General features: G+C 45.5%; 1 protein-coding gene across 3 annotated transcripts in view; it reads right to left on the reverse strand.

Annotated features, from left to right (window-relative positions):
- Positions 1-21,815, reverse strand: part of MYO10 (myosin X) — a 215,532-nt gene that overhangs the window by 109,877 nt on the left and 83,840 nt on the right. For all 3 annotated transcript variants that reach the window (XM_027125358.1, XM_027125356.1, XM_027125357.1), the window contains one exon: positions 8,233-8,391. In XM_027125358.1, coding sequence (XP_026981159.1) covers positions 8,233-8,391 — 159 coding nt within the window. The remainder of the gene's footprint in view (positions 1-8,232; positions 8,392-21,815) is intronic.

Genomic DNA, 21,815 nt, shown 5'->3' on the forward strand with positions numbered 1-21,815 from the left:
AAATAAATTAAAAACAAAAAAAAGCAGGAACCGCTAGCCAGATTTACTCCCCACCCACCAGTCTCCTCTTTCCTTCTCTCTCGATCATCACAGCTAAACATAGCCATGACTTACTTCCCCAGATCTCTACCTTGAATGCAGCTTCAGTTTTAAACTGCAGATCTGTATACTCAGCGGCCTGCTTGGGCATCTCCACTTGGATGCCCCTAAGCCCAAACTCAACATGGACAAGGCTGAGCTCCCCCAAACACCTGCCTCTTCTCACACAGTCACATCTTCGCAAATGGCACCATGGTCTACCCAAATGGCTGATCCAGAAACCTAGCAGTCATCCTATAAACGTCAGCCTGCTGCCCGCCCCCAAACCCAATCAAACACCTAGATTCTACCTCTTAGTATGTCTCATACTCCAGCTCCCCCAGGATTGGTTTGGAATCCCATCATTTCCCATCTGGTTTGCTGGTCACCTCTCCTCCTAGACCGGTTATACCTGCTGGACTCATCCATCACCTGCAGCCAGACTGAGTTTTCCCCAAACTCACCTTTGACACTGTCCCCTACCAGCCTTCACAAATGAATTCAAGGTCACTAACTCACACACAGTGCCCTTCTTCACCTGCTCTTGACCACCTTGCCAGCCAGCTGCACGCAACCTTCACTGCAGCATCTTGGATGTCCTGCAGCTGGACAAATGCACCACGTTATTTGAAATCTGTGCTCGTGCTGATCTTCTGCCAGGAATGAGCCACCCTCCCTCTTGGATGAATTCCTCTAGGAATTCCTTCAAAACTCGGCACGGTTAGTGCCTCAGCTGGAAATTATTTTCTGACCCCCTCGTACCTCTTCCTGCGATGCTCATGCTTTCTGTTCCCAGCACTTTTATCACACTCATCGTCACCCTGGGCTATTGTCAAAGATTTGCTATGTCTGCATTCATCAATAAGCTAGGAGGTCCTGGTGGGACAGTGCCTTTCATTTATTCAATCTTTCAAGAAACAATTAGCACGAGCAAGATGAAGTTTGCATCCTTGGAGTCTCACACACAGCCTGGCACACAGGCAGGGCTGAATGAACACAGATATATTAGGGGCACACAAATTCGCTACCAATCCACCCAACAGGTTCCTGTTTTAACTGCATTCTCGTGCTCTACAGCCACCTTCTCCCTAACGAAATTACTTGCCATCCCTGTCCAATTAAACAATTAAAACCGTTAAGCGTGCAAGTTGGTTGAAAAGAAAACTTGATCACAACCGATAACTCAAGATGTTACTAAATTCAAGCTCTTATATTTAGAAATGACATTTCCATTTAATCTGAGTGAATTTCTGACTCATATTCCCTCCTTGTTGAAAGGAATCTGACCCAAAAGAGGCAGGAAAGGGGAAAAAAAAATTAACAAAAACAGAGTTCCTAATTGCCACCATCATGTGCCGATGTAGAAATGGCAACTCAACAGCATAAATGTTTGGTCAAGTTTAAAAATACACAGAGTCAGACAGATGGTTACAATCATCTTTTGGCAACACCAGTCTTGATTTCATGTGAAAAAAAAAACACCCTGACAAACCACACTGTATTCAGCTGTTCCTGGTATGAGACAAATGCCAAGCCTGCTGGCCATCCGGTCTTCGGGCCATCTATGAGAGGCGCGCTGTTACTTGACACTGGCTTTGGAAAGGGACGGAAAACAACCCCCAAAAATCTTCTCTGGGAAGACTGAACTCAAGGAAATGGATCTCAGCTTTAGACTTGCAGGCCTGCCACAGTGAACTAACTCCCCAGCCTGCCCTGCCCAGCGTGAACACCGCAGGCAGCCCAGGTGAACTCACTTGCAATCCACACGTGTCTTCAACTGGCTGCTGCCTGCCAACACCTTTTGCAGGTTTCGAAGTTAATTCAGGAACAACGTCAAACACATTTACAGATTCGGTCTGGAAGGCCACCTAACCAGAGGAGGGTATTTTTGAAACACCTAAAAGTACATGAGCTGTGAAGCATCTTCTGTGCTCACACCAGCCGTTGTCTTTGGACACAGCCCCACTTCTTCAAATGGGCTCGTGGGACTCTCAGCTCTGCCCCGTTTGTTCGGCAAGACCAACAAACGAACCCAGAGCAGGGCTTCTTCTGGAGCCCCCCAAGCCCATAATTGCAGCCGAGCCCCAAGGCTCCCTGCAGCCTCACCCTGATGTGTTTCCAGCCATTCCTTAGAGGCTGGGACAGGAGGCTCGCCCACGCAACTGACCCACAGCAGGATGAACCTTATGACGGAGACAACGTGTTTCTCTTCCACTGGGCAGGAAACAAAACTGCCACACCACAGAGCCAGCTTAGCTGCTCCCCCACTGTGGACCCGGAGCTGACAGTCAATACAACAGAAACCTCAGCTGCTCTGGTCCACGCGGTGCGTAGATGCTGGGTACAGAACCTGAAATGATCCGGGCTCCAGAGAATACAATGCAACAGGCACCCAGAAGCCAGCTCGTCTCTCCCGCTCTCCTCTCCTGGCGGAGCTGCCAGCACTGCGCTCAGGGCCATCAGGGCTTGACAAGGCTGGGCGTCATCACCGCCAGCCCTGCTACTTCACCTCCTCCGCCACACGTCTCATATCTAACTTCCTCTCGCTCACCGCCATCTCTACCCTGGTCCAAAACCCTCATCTCTACACCTCTGAATTATTGCCACACTCTCCCAGCCAATCTACCCTCTGTAGACTATACCACATCACTTCCCTATCAACCCTTCTAAATTTTTTCTCAGGGAAATTCTCTCTTCAAAAGCCTTTAACAAGGACAGTGTAGCCTCTTTACCACCAAGCGCAAACGCTGCTGCCTAGCTTTAAGTAAGGTAGGGTTTCTCGGCATGACTGACATCTTGGGCCGGATAACTCTTTGTGGCGGGGCCGTCCTGTGCACCTTGGGATCTTTAGCAGATGACTGGCCTCTACCTACTAGGTACCATCAGCATCTCTACTACGGCAACCAGAAATGCCTCCAGAGAGTGCCAAATATCCCCTGGGGGGTCACATCACCTGGTTGAGAACCACTGCTTTTAAAGGTGTCCTGACTCCAGCCTACCTATCCCACTAATTATTTGATGTTCCCCAACACACACCAGATTCCATCAGCAAAGGAACCTTCTCCCAGTTTAGTGAGGCCATCGCACCAAATGCACCCTCATCTCTCCACCTTCATGGATGGCGTGTCACCAGCCTTTCCTCCTGATCATCTCTCATCCCTCCTTTGCAGTATCATTATTGCCGCCCCCTCCACAGGGCTCTGCACGGCCAGCTCCGGCTTTCTCACCCACGTATTTGTTTCCTCTCCCCATCTCTTATCTCTCTGTACCACACATACCCCTCCTCTCCGATCCTTTAGGGACTTACAGGTGTGGGTACCTGTCACCACCAGGTCTCATCAATGGTGGGAAGAGACACAGGAGGGTGGGACTCACGGGACCCTCTCCAAGGTGCCAGGAAGCTCACAGATAAGAGGCTCAGGGTGGAAGTCTGGGGTGGGGGTCCCAGGTCGGGAGCTGAAGTGTTGAGCAGAGTTCTCATCTGGGAAGTCGCCAGAGGATGAGAAAAGCTGACGAGGTGGAGTGTTAGACATGAGAGCCTGGCTTTCTAGGAAGGGAATCCAGTATTTAGGGCATGAGGCAGGGGCTCATGCAAGGCAAAGAGCAGAGCTGCTCTAACCCGGGTGTGAGAGCCAAACAGGACCAGCGGGAAGGCTGGAGTCATGGAGATCTACAGACACGGAGGTCTGCACAGTCTCTGCCTGGAAGGAGCAGCGCCAAGTCCCAGGCAGGAACTTTCCAAATAAAGACCTGGTGGTATTAGATGAGAAAGATGGGGAGAGAGGTACAAAGGTCAGCAAAGTTCCCCAAGTGCTTTCACTTGCCATTTTATTGTAAAACAGCCCTGTCAGATGGGGGTGGGGTGGGGTGGTTATGATATCTGACCTTTAAAAAACTTTTCTTTAATTGCCATAGAAAAATTACATGTTTACTACAGAGCCCAAGAGGAGGTGAGTAGAGAAAAGTGGGCTCAACTTTGGTTTGTCTACTGAGTGCTTTACCCCTTCATAGCTCTCTACCCACATTTGAACAGAGGATGCTAAAGGCTAGAAGAAATATTTTACTGGGGTCTGGTAGTGTCCTCAGACAACAAGGGTGGCCCTCAAGGAGAAAAAGGGTTAATGGTCCTTCTTAGCACAAAACAACAGATTCCTCTACCTGGAGGTGGGTCTGCTTACCAGCAACCTGTGCTGCTCGGATCAGAAAGCCAACAAATAATGCAAGATCCAGGGTGGTGGGGGAGAGACCAGGAGTCCCTTGTCAATAACAGGACCCAAAGGAGGGTGCCTATGGCAGGCAGAGTAACGCACCACTCTCCGCCCCACCAAGATGTCCACCTAACTCCCAGAACCTGAGACTACGTGATGTTGCAGGCAAAGGGACTCTGAAGATACATTCAAGTTGTAAGCTCTCAGACTGGGGATTATCTAGGTGAACCCAATCTAATCGCACAAATCTTTAAAACCTGAGAAGCTTTCTTGGCTGCAGTCAGAGATGAGGAGAAAGGAGGAAGAGATGTGAAGCATTAGGACTAGATCCAGGGTTGCTGCCTTTGAATGTGAAGGAAGGGGGCCTCTAGCAGCTCGGAATCAGCAGAAAGCCAGCAAGAAAACGAGGACCTCAGTCCTACAACCACAAGGAGCTGAACTCTGCCAACACCAGGTAAGAGCAGGAAACAGACCCTCCCCTAGGGGCTCCAGAAAGGAACGCCATCATGCCCACACCTGGATTTTAGTCTGGTGAGACCCTTTCAGACTGACCTACAGAACTGCAAGACAGTTATGGTAATTTGTTAAGCCAGCAAAAGAAAACTAATACAGCACCTCTGTTATAAGTCATTTTTTCCCTCTTTTAAAGATACGGACAAGCACCACTCAGAGCTGGGATAAGAGGTGAAAAGGCTGTGCTTTCCTCAAAGGTGGTGGTTTTGTCTCGTTGGGGCAGAGTCTGGTAGGTACCAGCACCCACTGCAAACAGCTTCAGCAATGAAAATCGAGGTGGTTGCCCTATGGATAATAATACCATTATCTAGGTCCTGAAAGGAAGGCATGTAAGGGTATAATGAACTGAACTGAGCTGTAAACTGAATGTACAAAAAAATCCTGTGTTTTTCCCTCAAAGGGGAGGGAAAAGGTCTTCATCCCAGGAAAAAAGACCAAGATCCTATTCACGTGGTTTACTGGGCAGTTTAAGCTGTCAGGTTTACAACATCATCATGATGGTGCTGGGGAACAGACTTTTAAAGGGCTCTGCCTTTTAAGCCTCTTCGGTAGTTTTTTTCCCGCTAATTGACTTACTTTTTCTTGACTACTAAATGTGTAACAAGAACTTGCATCTACAGACAGAAGAATATGAGTTCTGAAATATTCACTTGTAAAGGACAGATACCAATAAAGAAAATTTAAATCTAGCTTCACCTTTATCATCAACTATGTTATTTCTAATAGGAGTGGCATTTGTTTTACAAACATTTGTCGCACCACTGCCAGGTGCCTTGCACTGTCCTTGGCTCAAAAAAGACAAAACAGGTCCTTGACCAACCGAGCAAGGAAACTGCTGTGTAAACAAAGTTACATGGCAGTGTCAAATACTTAATGCTAATAACGCAGGCACGGTACACGGTTCCCTGGACACCGGTAGAGGTGGAAAGGAGGAGGTTTCTGAGATGCAGACAGAGGGGAGTAAATGCACGTGTGTTCTGCGAGCACGTGCGCAGAATGGAATACACAGCCATTTTTACGTAAACGTGTATGAATGCTACCTTTTCTGAAGAGCATATGGAAAATGCTGTAATATACGGACTTAACATAAGCGCAGCCAGTCAGAGGACTAGAACGCGACTGAATTTCTCTAGGCAGGGCTGTTTGAAGACATGTGGCAAACATTAGGTCACTCTGGCAAAAATGACACTTTTCCAATCTAAAAACAAGGCAAATAAACATCCTTTCTTTAAAGCTGAGGAAAATTTCACATTAAACCCACAAATATCTAATTCCTCCTCTTTCCCAGTTCTCCTCTCCTGGTCTAAGAGAGGATAAATTAGAGGAACCCCAATACGGAGAGGGCCTTGAGTCTCAGCACCTGCTAGCTATTTGAAACGGTGATATCGCTATTCATCATAATCACAGGCATACTGCCAAAATTAAACATTAACTCCTGAAGAACAAAAATTACTAAAACATCAAGGGTTTTTACAGTATTAAAATTTGGTGTTTTTTTAAAAAAAACTGTATGAATTTGAACGTGACTTGAAAAATAAACACCTACCAGCAGTTGCCCAGGTCACTATAAAGACTAACAGGCAGATGGAAAAGAGAAAGTCTGTAGGTCGATCATTCTTGACAGATAAAGTAATTTATGTACTTTAATGTCAAAAAGGGATTACTATAGAAGTGATTTTTAGATATTACTTTTATAAGATAAGCAGAGTCACACTTCATAACAATTAAGGGGAACATGTGCAGGACTGCCTTTTATACAAGGACATGCCTCCAATCAAAATAGCAATCCCACAAATAAGACGGGTTCCCTTGAACCCAAATATCCCCCTAGATGGAACCTTCATACACTGGGTTTTTTTGGTTTTATTTATTTATTTATTTTTGGCTGCACTGGGTCTTCAATGCTGCTAGCGGGCCCTCTCCAGCTGCGGTGAGCAGGGGCCACTCCTCGCCGCTGTGCGCGGGCTTCTCACTGCGGTGGCTTCTCTTGCTGCGGAGCATGGGCTCTAGGCACACGGGCCTCGGTAGTTGTGGCTCGCAGTCTCTATCGCGCAGGCTCAGCAGTCGTGGCACACGGGCCCAGCTGCTCTGCGGCATGTGGGATCCTCCCAGACCAGGGCTCAAACCCGTGTCCCCTGCACTGGCAGGCAGATTCTTAACCACTGCGCCACCAGGGAAGCCCGGAACCTTCATACACTGTTGATGGGAATGTAAATTGGTGCAGCCGCTGTGGAAAACAGTACGGTGGTTTCTCAAAAAAAAAAAAAAAACTAAAAATAGAACTTCCACATGACCCAGCAATTCCACTCCTGGGTATATAATCCCCAAAAAACAAAAACACTAATTCAAAAAGATACATGCACCCCAATGTTCATAGCATTATTTAGAACTGCCAAGATATGGAGGCAACCTAAGTGTCCATCAACAGATGAATGGATAAAGAGGATGTGGTACATACATACATACAATGGAATACTACTCAGCCATAAAAAAGAATGAAATTTTACCATTTGCAGCAACATGGATGGACTTGGAAGGCATTATGCTAAGTGAAATAAGACCGAGAAAGACAAATACTGTATGATATCACTTATATGTGGAATCTAAAAAATACGACAAACTAGTGAATATAACATACAAGAAGCAGACTCACAGATATAGAGCACTAGTGGTTACCAGTGAGGAGGGAGTAAGAGGCAATATAGGGGGTGGGGGGAGTGGAAGGTACAAACTATTGGGTGTAAGGTAGGCTCAAGAATGTACTGTACAACACGGGGAACACAGCCAATATTTTGTGATAACCGTAAATGGAAAGTAACCTTTAAAAACTGTATAAAAATAATAAATAAATATCTCCCTAGATGGGCTCCAGAGCCAGAAAAAAAAAGTGAAAATCCATAAAGGGACAGAAATCAAGAAAATGAGAAAAAAAGCTTGAGCTCTGCTTGTTTGCAAAGCCACATTTTCCCCCAGCCCTTAATTGAGGAAGTCAAACCAGTCTGCGTGACGTCTTTATGAAACAGAACACTTACGGAGAGAATGCACTCACAAGAAGAAGGGGGTCACATTACCCTTCGACATAAAGTTATCCCCCTCATAAAATCAAGGCAATCAACATGAGAACATGATTTATGGATCCAGCCTCTAATTTGGCAAAACACCTGAAAACATAATTTTACTTAGATTAACTAGAGGTTCTCTAAAGGAAATACTCTCTGAAGACAAAAATAAACATTGACTCAAACTGGAGGGATTTGGGTAACTTCCCTGGTGGTCCAGTGGTTAAGACTCCACGCTTCCACTGCAGGGGGTATGGGCTCGATCCCTGGTCGGGGAACTGGGGGAACTGAGATCCCACATGCCGCACTGCAGCACCAAAAAAAAAAAAAACCGAACTGGAGGGATTTTTTAAGGACATGCAAGTGGAACTTACATAGATTTGGTTTCTCTTGTAGCGCTGGTACAGGTTATGCATAATGGCACCCCCGTGGAGCTCGGTCAAGGTGGCCATGTCATCCACGCCCTGCTCATCCATGGGGTCCATAGCCATCACCTTCTGGTGTGTAATTGTGCTCTGCTTGTATGTGAAGACCTGGTGGGGGGGAAGGAATTCAACGGTTTAGTTATCAGCGATGAACAGTTTCCACGACATTTCCCCCAACTTACAATACGACCTCAGTACGGTACCAGCAAAAAGATCCAGAATCCACCAGCAAAAAACAGACCGCAGAGAACTCTTTCACTGCCTTTATGCCACCTACCTATCTTTAAAGGTAGCAGTTATTTTGAAAATTGACATTAGATGTTCCTAAAAGACGTGAATAGTTCAAGTACTACACATCCTTTGGGAATCACAGAAACGAGAAATTTTCAGTTCACTTTTGTACCGCTGACATAAAGCAGTAACAGTTAAGAAGCTGGTTGACCGTGCTTTCAGAAAGTAATTTGATTTCACTATATAATATATTCAAAGGACCATGTGCTATATTTCAAAGCTTCTTAATAAAGCCCTTCAATTTAAGTGTTACACAAATCCCCCATACAGTCTGTACATGTGTTCAGACACTGAAACACATCTCCTCAGGAATGTCTGAAAAATATCCTTGGACATGATCCCCTCTCAACTGAGATATACAGCATTCACGTGATCTTCAGGCAAAACAAATCCTCTCAAATGTAAAATACAACTGGTTTGCCTGCTTAACAGCCTGTCTTCCTTTAAATTCCAGACACCAGTGGTGAGTGCTGCATACGTGTTGTAGCGTGTACACAAGACAACTCTGATACTGTAGGACTGATCACAGAATGTGCATGTGTTTCTAAAATCTACACGGGGCTCTTTTATCACCACTGGTTGGGTCGAGGATTAATCACATCCAGTCAGCTCCATCCACTGACCAGTCTGACCAGTTTTACAAACTCCTGTACATAAAACAATCATTCAGCGATGGAGGCTACCTCCTATTTATTCATTGTATACTTTTACTATATTCATCCTTGAAATACAAACACCAAGATGTAAGAGCAAGATGTAAATAACACGAAAAATGCAGTCTTCATAAGCACACGTGCTCACGTGTCCACATACACACAACACAACTTTTTCGAATACTATCTGCAGGTCGGGGAGCTCTATTTTAAATATCAACCAGTTGCCTTCATGGCAACAAACGGTATGTTACTGAAAAAGGGAATGACACACTAAGAAAGGCAGAAGTACCAACCCAATGGTTTCCATAAGCCACAAAAAGTGGCATGTTTTATTTTTCCAGAGAAAAATGAAAACTTCAGCCGTGGCGTTTCTGCCACATGAACCACAAGAATCAGTCAAAACCAGTCCTGAGAAACTGCTTGAGGCCAGGGCAGACCCCAGACATCTCTTCTGAGGCCCAGCCACTTTCCCCAGCTGCCTCCTGGACACAGACATCCGCCAGGAGATGTGTGGTTCCTGCCTCCCGGCAAGGGGGCCACCGTGCCACGTAAGCGCCCCACAGGGTAGGACAGGCCTGTGGCCACTGAGGGAGTGTGTGCAACGTGGGCTGCGCCACAGCCAGGATAACCAGGTATTAAAGAAAAATGTGCAGGAAATTCCAGAGTGTAGGAACACTTAGGACACCAGCCCTTCACTTTAACTCATCAACACCATGGAAGAAAATTAAAGAAACAGATTTAGGCTGAGAGTAGCCTGGAAACTGCCAGAAGTGAACGGCTGAAACTCTCTGCCCTTCCCCAGCTCGCTCTATGCCTATGGGGCCAATCTGGGCAGGTTTTCCAGAAACACTACAACTGGGCAGTGTACTTGGGTTTTTCCCTACGGTGACCGTGAGGCTAGTCCCGCCCATCGTGAACCCTTTTCCTACTCACTGTCTCTGAGTATACTGAGAATTCCAGAATTGGAGGATAGAAATAATTTAGAATATTACAATTGTTTTCTGTATTTCTAGTGATTCTGCTTTTTGAAAATAACCATACACACCCTACAACTGCCACTAAAGATTGATATAACGACTAAATACTTACGTCATATGTAAACATTTCATTGTCTTTTTTTTTTTTTTTTTTGTGGTATGCGGGCCTCTCACTGTTGTGGCCTCTCCCGTTGCGGAGCACAGGCTCCGGATGTCCAGGCTCAGCGGCCACGGCTCACGGGCCCAGCCGCTCCGCGGCATGTGAGATCTTCCCGGACTGGGGCACGAACCCGTGTCCCCTGCATCGGCAGGCAGACTCTCAACCGCTGCGCCACCAGGGAAGCCCTTATTGTCTTTTTTAACGCTCTGGGAACAGCAAGGCAATGCATGAGTCCAAGTAAGCAGCTCAGAGCTGGGTACCTGGTCTCTGCAAAAATGACTAAAACTGTAAATAGAGTCCCCACCTTTGTACATTCGACTTCCTCGTATGTTTCTAGGCACACACAGATGTGGGCACATGGCCATTCCAGGAGTGGGAAAATCAAGAGAACTTGCACTATTCCTTCTGACCTCAGGGAGACAGAATCATGACGGAAGATAACAGTTACAAAAACAAGAGACTGGGAACAGAAAAGATAGAACCATCATGCCAAGACAGAGGCCTGCAGCTGCTCGAAACAGTGATTATTTCAAAGAAAAATGGGATAGCAGAGAAAATGTATTTGTGAAGGAAAGGCAGGGAGGACCATGCATTCAGTGATGGGTTAATATCTGTAAAGATTTTACAGTGGTGCCTGGCACATTGATAAGTGTCCGATAAATTAAATTAAGAAAATCCATACATTCAAGCAACTATTTACTGGTATGTTCTAAGCATCGGGAATACAGCTTACATTCCAGTAAAGGGAAGGAAAAAACAGAAATGGACAAGTAAATATATAGCATCGTGCAGATGGTGATGAATAGCTACGAAGACATAAATGAGTGTAAGGTGATTAAGCACCCAGAGGGGTTACTTTATGTTGTGTTTGAGGATACCCCACCGATCACGTAACATCAAAGTAGGAACACTAAGGAAGTAAGGAATGGAGACAGCCCCCTGCATTCACTGTGTTAAAGCATATTGGTTGAATAAACACCTAATTCGGAAATATGTCAAAGGATTAATAAGACTCACAATCTTATTCAAGAATTTTTCAGGAGAGCCCCCTGAACTACCAACAGTCATTCCTAGGCAACGACGAACAGCGTACTAGCCGCACAAGATAATCCCCAAACAGCAAAAAAGAAAATTCTAGGTTTAAAGAATGGAATTCTTTTCACAGGAAATTTTTGGAAACAAACAACAGCCAAAAACAATAACAAAATGAATTCCTCAAAACCCACCTCAAAATAAACTGAGTGACTTTGACGGGGCATATACTAGAAGAACGGTGGTATGGTTAAGCAAAGGAGCAAAATATAGACGATTAATGGACAGGAAATCAATTGAGAAAAAAATGGGGCCTCAGAACAAATAGCTCCTGTTATAGAAATACAAGCCACTGGTCACAAGACAGGCTGGATTAAGTGTGGCAGCAGAACAAGGGCCACCAATCAACACGATTGGAAAAACAACTGAGAGAAGGTCTGCCCAATGCTGGGTCCACTTCTGTCTGAAAAAATGAAAAGGCATGAAGTCAATTAATTAGATTAAAAAAACAGCTGAGCCATTGTCAATCCCCTTTTATTTATTTATTTATTTATTTTTGTGGTACGCGGGCCTCTCACTGCTGTGGCCTCTCCCGTTGCAGAGCACAGGCTCCGGACGCGCAGGCTCAGTGGCCATGGCTCACGGGCCCAGCCGCTCCGCGGCATGTGGGATCTTCCCAGACCCGGGCATGAACTCGTGTCCCCTGCATCGGCAGGCGGATTCTCAACCATGGCGCCACCAGGGAAGCCCTCCCCTTTTATTTTAATCTTCGGATAGAACAAATATGGCAGGAAACCCCCAGCACGCTCACATGAGAGTTTTTATTGTCTATAGTGATACACACAGATTTCCCGTATTACAATTCGTTACGAACCCCCAGTCATAAAAATGTAACTTTTCTGATTAAAGAGAAAGAAAAAGAAACAAAAAAACCAAAAAACCCTCATCATGTCCTCTCCTGATGGATGGATGGGATAGAGGGTGTTCTCAATGTGGGCAACTTCATCTCCCGTGAACCTGGCGTTTCTTCTAGAGCAGTTCTCAACTTTGCCCCCCAGGGCGCAGTTGGCAAGTTTTGTAAACATTTTTGCTTGTCACAACTGTGGGAGAGGGGAAAGGATGCCGGCATCCCGTCAGTAAAGGCCAGGAATGCTGCTATAAACATCAAAGAATTATCCAGCCCAAATGCCAGGAAGCCAAGGTGGAGATACCCCAGTCTAGGAATGCCCTGGTATGCCATCCAACCAGATGTCTGGGTACATACCAGGAAAAATTGATGAGTCACCCAATGCCATAAGCAAAACCTTTCATAAAATAAAGACAAATCTTTTGGAAACAATTTTAAAAATAAAAACATTTAATAGAGGTAAATCAAAGGTCAGCACGACAATATCATATAAGTTAGTTTTTAATTCGTATTTGACCCAAGTTAGGAAGGGTGATGGTGATAAAGATGATGATGGTTACTAGGCAATGGGGTTTGCTTATATTTTTTATTATTTTCTTTTTTCTTAAATTTTTATTGGAGTATAGTTGATTTACAATGCTATATTAGTTTCAGGTGTATAGCAAAGTAAATCTGTTATACATATACATATATCCGCTCTTTTTTAGATTCTTTTCCCATATAGGCCATTACAGAGTACTGAGTAGCGTTCCCTGTGCTACACACTAGGTTCTTATCAGTTACTTATTCTATATATAGTAGTGCGTATATGTCAATCCCAATCCTCCAATTTACCCCTCCCCCCTTACCCTCTGGTAACCGTATGTTTATTTTCTACATCTGCAACTCTATTTCTGTTTTGTAGAGTTACAGATGTTATTATTTTCTAATTGTACTACATTATAGTCAGACAATATGGTCCACACTATTTCCACCTCTGTCTCCCTGACCCAGGGTTCTTGTACCTGCTGTTCTGGGCCACTGACATCCCATTACTCTCCTCCTGGACGTCTCCGCCCAAACGTTACCCTCTCAGAAGGCACCAGGGGTCTTGTCTGAGGGACACCCTGCCACCTTCCTCCTTATTCTATCATGTGTGCTGTCTTCATAGCTCCTATGCCAGTTTGTAGTCACTCACCTAACCTATTATCTTCCTCGTTTCAAAACCATCTCCCCCCGCAACTCTGAGACCTCTGGTCAGTATCTTTCAATTCTTTGGACCACAACCTACCGAGGAAAATGTGTTTTACACCGTAAACTACCATATGCAGAGTTTCATACGAGTTTCGTAAGACACCACAATGTTTGCTGCATCCCAATATTTTCTATTTCTTTTAAATGTCAGTTGTGGCCCTCTGAACTGACTTCACACCTCACTATCGTGAAAACTCAGTTTGAAAACTCTACAAAGGCAGGAAGCAGGCCTATCTTGTTCCTCAGGGCCCAGCCTCGGTCTACGACACAGACTCAGTAAATACTGAATGAAAGATCCCGGCCTTCAAAATGGGTATACACACAAGGAGAAGCAGAGTCGGGTAATGACCAAAACATGGCCTTGGAGTCAGACCTGGCTGGACTCCGTTCTCCTAGATCTATGCTTTTATAGCTCAGGAACGATGAGCCACACACTTAACTTCCCTGGCCCATGATTTTCCCCACTAATAAAGAAAAATGATGATAATAATCCTTACTCACAGAATTACTGTGAAAGCTACAGCACATAATGTAAGTAAAAGTCACAGCAATCGGCACCAACGAGGGCTTAGTAAAAGGGAGCAATTCCTGTAAGGGGGTCATGGTGTAAGGAACAACGCAGAACATTCTCTAAGCAAAGAATCGAGAGTCTTAGAGACAGAGGGACCCCTGCTCTTCAGACAAGGGCCTGAACACCAGCCGTGAGGGGCGGGAGAGGGCGGGCGGCTCATTCAGTTCTGCGTTCTTTACGATGATCTTGACCAGCACGGTATCTGCTGAAAACTATTTGACATAATGCTTTCTTCTTCCATTTTAATCCCTTTGCACAAACCCGGCCGGCCTTGTTTAGATTTTCTCTGGAACTCCACACTGTTTCAGGGCAGAGGACTCTCTTAGTTTTCTTTCCATCTTTCTTTCATTTACTGGCTCATAAATTAAAGAGTGATCGACGAGAAGGGTTAAGACCTTTGCCTCCTGACGTGTGGCCAAACTGAGCGATCATGTAAACCAAAAACAAGCTTCTTCATGTCAAGCTTCACGGACCCCAACCCTCACTGGCTATAATCTTAGGACAAGCTGCAGAAGAAAGCCACCTACTTCACTGAAACTCTGCCTTGGCCTGTTTTGCTGCTGCCCCTGCAGACTGGAGAAAGTATCTGGAACACAAAAATGTGAAGTCCACTAGACATTTCCATTAGAATCTAACCAAAGGCAAAATGCTACACATGTACTCTCCTAGTGTGCGGGGGGCGGGGGGGGGGGGGTGGCACCAGTGCTTTGCTTTCAGCTCAAATTTGTCATCTTGATTACATGGCACGGGGGGTAAAATGATCATTATATAAATAAAGATTCTGTGACGTTAACCTCCCCCTTGAGTTTGTGAGATAACTGACTTCTAATTATAGATAAAACAAAGATTATTTTCTTTTTCAGAGACCCAAACGGGTTGTGAGATTAAGTCATTTAAACTGTCCGTGGGTTTTCAATGCCCAGTATGGCGCAGCGCATGACATTCGGGTATAACAGCAAAATAGCAAAGAAGGGTGGACAGAGGGCACTGGTACTCATTGAGCACTGGCTGCATGCGTCAGGCACATCTGATCCTCAGCAGGGGAGGAAACGCCACTGCTCATTTCTTAAAGAATCAATTCAAGAAGATTCAGAGAAGTTAGGAAACCTACCCCATAGCACACAGCACAGCTAGCATTCAGTTCCTTGGGACCATGGAAAAGGTGCATCCCACTTTAGGGGGACGCTAGGTCAGAGGCAGCCTTTTGAATTCCAGCTCTGCCACTAACTGGTTGGCAATCCCTGGCACGTTCAATGGAGTCAATGGTTAAGAACCCTGGCCCTTTGAAGGAGAGCAGGAGTGGAGACGGGGAGGGGAAAGCACACAGTGCACCGCCCTCCCCGTGTGCTGGGTTTAATCCCTCACTTATTCTGTGATTTTTCATTGATTGACTCTGTCCGGCTCCCTCGGTCATTCGTGCCAGGCTGTGAGCTGGAGCCCAGGAATACAATGATGGATTAAATGGCTTCCTGCAAACAGCTTACTGACCAACGAGGGATCAGAAAAATAAACAGACAATCCTAACCACACGGTGGGGTCTGTCACAGAGGAAAGTCCCAGGGTCGGATGGGAACTGGCCACGTGGGACAGACCACAGCCAGGCAAGAGCCGACACAAAGCTGAGACACAGCACAGGGCATCCGCGTAGCAGAGGGCGGCTGAGGCGGGGGCTCTGTGCACGGCAGTGGCACTTGGTCTCGGACCTAAGGGACCGAGGGCTACGTAAGCAGCTAAGGGGGGCAGACACTTGTACCTATGCATCATCACGGACAAGTCAGTACCAAATGTGACACTGAGACTGCTGTTCGAGAGACAAGATTAAAGAACAATCTCACTACAAAATGCAATTCGAGGAGGCCAACTTTCTAGAAACTCCACGTGAAAGCAGTGTCTGAATCACCACTGGGAGCGATCACTACACGCACTGCCGTCCCCCAAATGGAGGGTGTCTTCCTGCTTTCACGTGCACAAATACCACCGCCAAAAGCATCAGCAGTGATATGTCCAACCCAACAAAGTCAGGAGGCTCCGGCTAACAGTCACTAACAGCCAGTCTTAACCACTGAGCCTGAACTCTCCGAGGACACTGCAGAGTGTGCAGGCAGACGGAGAGAATTAAGGGTCCAAGAAGCCTAAGACACCCCGGAAGCTAACCTGTGGACGGCGCATCTGCCCATGGACCCGCAGAGCCTTGCTACGCCACCAGCAGTGCGAAAAGCAGCTCACTCACTTGTACCAGCCCCGAAGGAAGGCCCAGACGATACACTGGCCCTGACCCCGCCTTGGCGAACCGCAAAGAAAAAGGTTAACGGTCATAGTGAGCTGGCATGGTTGGAAGGAATGACTAGTACACAAACACGTACACACAAAAGAACATCCTAGAGTATCTGCATATTAGGGAAAATAAGATCTCAAATCGGCACTTATACACATTAGGAATTGTGATTTTATACGAGAATTATGTACAGATTTATTTCATTTATTTATTGGCCACACCGTGCAGCATGTGGGATCTTAGTGCCCCGACCAGGGATCGAACCTGTGCCCCCTGCACTGACAGTGCAGAGTCTTAACCACTGGGCCGCCAGGGAAGTCCCTGTACAGATTTCTTTTAAATGCTAAACTCTACTACTTTTTTTTTGCCATAACAGAAAAGTTTAGGAAAATCTTCTGTGCAAAGTAAAATCATGCCTGTTCCAGCTGTGCTAGGTTATGTCTTCTAAAGCTTTCTCGTTGCTGCCACCACCAGGCGGGCCCCACCTACCCTGAAAAGGACGGTCTTCACGTTCCTCAAGCTGGCCTTTCCACGCTGAATTCAGTGTTAAGAAAAAGATGACTATTTTCTAATGTGTTTTCATGATAGAGGTATACTAAGGTAAATTTATGATGAAATTATACTGTGCACACGTACGGTATAATCCTAGGTATAATCCTACGGTATAATCCTACAGTTGCCCTTAAACACACACAAGGGCAAGCACAGAGGCATACACACACCCACACACACACACCAGCAACTGTACTCTTGGGCATTTTTTCTGAATAAATGAAAGCTGACGTCGGCACAAAAAATTTACACGTCAATGTTCAGGGCAGCTTTATCTGTAACAGGCAAAAGCTGAAAAAGCCAATCCCGGGTTGGCATTCTTGAAATGAGCCAATGAGAGCAAATGAAGGCCAGACTGGTGCGGCTGGAGGCTAAGACGGGTGGGTGGGGCGTGGGGTAGCCTGCTGGATCCAAAGGTTCTGTACCTCAACTATCTGATACCCTGGTTGCGATACTGTGGTCCAGTTTTGCAAGATGTTATCATCGAGGGAAACCAGGTAAAAGGGTAACATGGGATCTGTCTGAACTAGTGCTTACAAATGCACGTAGATCTACAGTGGTCTCAAAACAAAAAGCTTAATTAAAAAAAAAAAGTTTTAAAATACATGCAAAAAGCCTGGAAGAAAATATATCAGAACTCCAATAATGGGTCACAAGCCTGTAGGTGTTTTTTTGCACTTTTCTATGACTTTCTCTGTTTTCTAAAGTTTTTAAACATTTCTAGGCTTAAAGAGAAATCAGTCCCATCAAAATCATTATCAATGAGCATATCTGGACACATATAATTAATTCAATGAATCTTTTAAAAATGAATATTGTAGAACTGCTTTCAAAACAACAACAGAAACCAAAATGAAATCATCAACCTCCCCCAAGGGTCACCAGCTATTAGAAAGGGCTTTCCTAACCCACCTATTTTACACATAGTCAGTTTTAGCCCAGAGACACTTTACAAAGCAAGAAGCAGGGAAGGGAGGAAAGCCCAGGAACCCCAATTCTTGAGACAAATGGTTGACCAGCTCTCGCTTCTGAAGTTCCTTTACTTCTGTCCTAATGTCCTAGTCCTTGTTCTAATTCAAGTGCCCCTTTCTGATCCCTTTCCCCCAGTTACAAGTCCAGACCCCTAACTCTAACTCTGGTATAGAACCTCCATTCCTGTAACTCCAAACCACCCTGATGTGTCAAAAGCACCTCAAAAAAACCCCAAAACATAAACAGACCTCCTCCACGTCAGGAGTGACACTCTCATTGCCGGCCTCCCAAGCGAGAAAGCGAAGTCCACCTAAAATCCCTCCCCTTTGCTGGCCACCATGCCTACCTTCCAAGTCCTGGCAACTGACTGAGACCACCTGGATTCCATCGTCTCTCCACTCCCTCCTCCGGCCTCAGCTCTCACCACTCATGTTTCACCTGGACCCCAGTAACCGCTTCCTAACTAGTTTCTCTGCCTCCAGACCCCCATGGTATGAATCCAGCGGTTCTCAATTTGGAGGCTAAGAAAAGTTTTGAGTTTTAACTTTAATGATTAAAAAAATGTTTTTACTACTTTTAATGACAATTTTTCCAGGCACTGATAACTCAGAATGGAAAGAAACTTCCCGAGATGAAACTTTGGTTTCTTTGGCCGGTGTTTCCCAAACTGGGATCGACTAGGACCTTGAAGGGGACGCCACTCGGGTCTGAACAGCACAGACCTGGAGGGTTTTGAGCCCTACTCTGCTGTCGATTGGCCGAGCAATCTCAACTTGCTCCGGTGACTCTGCTTTCTCACCCTCAGCTGCACCAGCTACAAAACGAGGATAATAACAATACCTACATCTCATAGAGTGTTCGGGAGAAAAAGGAGTCAGACAATGGCCATAAAGGATTTGATACAATTCTTGGTACTGAGTGAGCGACTCAGATATTTCCATTGTTAGGTACTGTTACCAGTGATGTAATCTGATCGCACCCAGATTGAAACTCTCTCACGGTTTGTTCCCAGTCACTTCCAGGATAAGCAATAATCTTAATGTGGTTTCCCTACAATGCCTTTCCTGAGGGGCTCCTGCTGCTTCTCCAGCCGCATCAGTCTCTGGCCCCCTTTCCCTGCTTTCCACACCGCGGACAACCCTCTTGGGGTCTGTCCTGCATTCCTCCAGGTCACCCCTCTTCCCAACCTCAGCCACCGTGCCCCACCTGACTGCAGTGTCCTTCTCTTCCACAGCACCTTGGACAGAACCCTCTCCTGTCACCACCTTATGCTGTAATCTCCCCTCTCCTACCTCTGCCTAGGAACTGGGCATAGCTAAACTTTCACCTCCTGGGTGGAAGTGACTGATTTTCTGGGCTACCATGTTGAGGATCTGGGGCTGCAGATGGGCCAGTGAAGGAGGGCAAATCGTGATGTGTACAGTAGCTGGGAGTGAGCTGCCATCCTTGTACTGGACCTGGACTGGGCCTCATGAAAACCTCTGGGTCCTCACTGCCTAGTCAAACATCTGGCACCAGTGGCTACTGACTAACTGTCCATTAAAGGGATGAGTACCAGTTGCCCTTTTAGGATGCTGAGGTCACATACTGAGCACCTTGCGTCTGTCACCTAAAACCTAACTCCAAAGGCTGAGTTGTAAGTGAACATTTTTCATTTATTGGCTGTCTTGAAACTGCCTTTAAACTAAATAATATGACAGTAATTCCTTGGCTGCTCTTAAGTGAAATGAAAAAAGCCTATTTGAGCCAAATACCCGTACATCTTGGAGTTTCAAAACAGAGTCAGCATCAATTTTACGAATCCCATCTTTAAGCATTCTGTTTTTTGTGTGCCACTCACTTCCTAGTGTCAAGTAAGAATTAAGAGATACCATGCAAAGTATTTCTTAATCCAGTGAACAAAAATAGAATCGGAATGACTCCAGATTCTAGACTGAAACCAGAAGTCATTTTTGGCTGCTGGTTTGGTAAAATATCTACGAAGCGGCAAGAGGTCAGCTTGGCTCAAAGTGATGGTACAAAACTAGGAGAAAACACACCATCCAGGAGATAACAGAAAAGGCCAGAAACAAAGCACAACAGCTTAGAACATCGAATAGTGAACTCCCACGCTTTCCCTCTGTGCCAAACCCCACCACCACCAAGGAAATCTCTAGAAATGGCAGCAAAATGCTACTTGAATTACTGAAAGGATTACAAAGAGGCAGAGGCCAGAAGAAGACTGAATAAAATATAGGTCACTAAGATGGCAAGGATCTCTTTTAAAAAGTGTAATTAATAAGAACAATTAATACTAGGTACTGAGGTATTTTTCCATGTACTAAAATACATGAACAAAATAAGGGGCTAAAAAGAATACTGCTTGTTTGTCTTCCCCTGAAAAGTATCAACAAGGCATTCTTGTTTCTCTGTAAATGTCTGTGAATGCAAAAAGGTACAAAAGCCCTGCACATCTTCTGCTAGAAATCTGGTCTAAATATCTAAAAAGCCGGAGCACCTGAGGTTTACAGAAAATGATGGGAATCTGGTTGAAATCTTAATCTGAAGAGCAAAGGTTATGTGGGATAAACGTGGCCATGTTTCTGTCAATATCATCACTCTCTGTATAGCTTCCCATCCGCCACTGAGCTCTCCCAAAAAGAGTTTGGACATCCTTCCTTTCTGGCAATATCCTTATAAAACCTTGGCAGTATCCTTATAAAAGCTAGTATCTCTTCAGTTTCAATTTTAGAACGTTACAGATTCAAAACACAGTACAAAGACAAAGGGGCCCCCACCCCGTCTCACTCACTCCCAAATGGTCCATATTCCCATCAGAGAGCAGCTCCTTCTCACAGATGCAGAGACCTCAACACTGCAAGCTTGACCCCCACTCCCCCTTCCACTACAACACGCCTACGATACTCAGGCTTCACCCATCCATGCCAATCCACCTTCATCTACTTTCCAGGGGCTATGATAATGGAGAAGAGCAGACGGAAACTGATAAGAACATGACGACGAAAATTCACCAAGTGACAGCCTCTCACCTCATGGACATCTGAAAACTGAGAAGTTGCATCAAACTCAGAGCAGCCAATTCCCTCAAAGACCCCAAGATTTGCACTAGAAATGACTTGATAGCTATATATGCTCCTGTTAAAAGTATGTGAGTTAACACACTGCTGGAGGGAGTTTAAAGTGGTGCAGCTGCTTCCGAGTTGTCCAATAGGGCAAACAAAGTTACCATCTGTCCCACCAATTCCACACCTAGGTATAGGCCCAAGAGAAATGAAAACAAATGTCCATGGAAAAAAGTTATACACAAATGTTCCTAGCAGCATTACTTCTATATGCCAAAAAGTGAAAACAATCCAATGTCTATCAACAGATGGGTGGGTAAACACCATGTGGTATACCTATACAATGGAATACTATTCAGCAAGAAAAAGGGATGAAGGACTGATAAACGCAAACACGGATGAACCTTGAAAGCATTTTGCCAAGTGAAAGAGATCAGACCCAAAAGGCCACACATCATATGATCCCATTTATAGCAAATGTCCAGAATAAGCAAATCCCAAGACAGGAAGTAGATGAGTGGTTGCCAGGCACTGGGGAGGATGGGAGGGGAAATGGGGAGTGACTGCCCATGGGTCTGAGGTTTCCTCTGGGTGGTAAAAATGTTCTGAAACTGATTGTGGTGATGACTGTACAACCCTGTGAAGCTACTTAAAACCAGTGAACTGTACACTTTAAATGGGCATCATCTACGGGAGGGGAATCATACCACAAATTGCTGTTTTTTTAAAAAAAAATACCTGACAAACTGGAGAACAGTTATAAAACAGAACTCCACGCACTGGAGTGAAGGTTCTGAGCCCCATGTCAGGCTTCCCAACCTGGGGATCTGGCAACAGGAAGAGA

The sequence above is a fragment of the Aethalodelphis obliquidens genome, unplaced genomic scaffold, assembly GCF_003676395.1.
Source record: "Aethalodelphis obliquidens isolate GAN/ISIS:26980383/991018 unplaced genomic scaffold, ASM367639v1 scaffold29, whole genome shotgun sequence".
Lineage (NCBI taxonomy): Eukaryota > Metazoa > Chordata > Mammalia > Artiodactyla > Delphinidae > Aethalodelphis > Aethalodelphis obliquidens.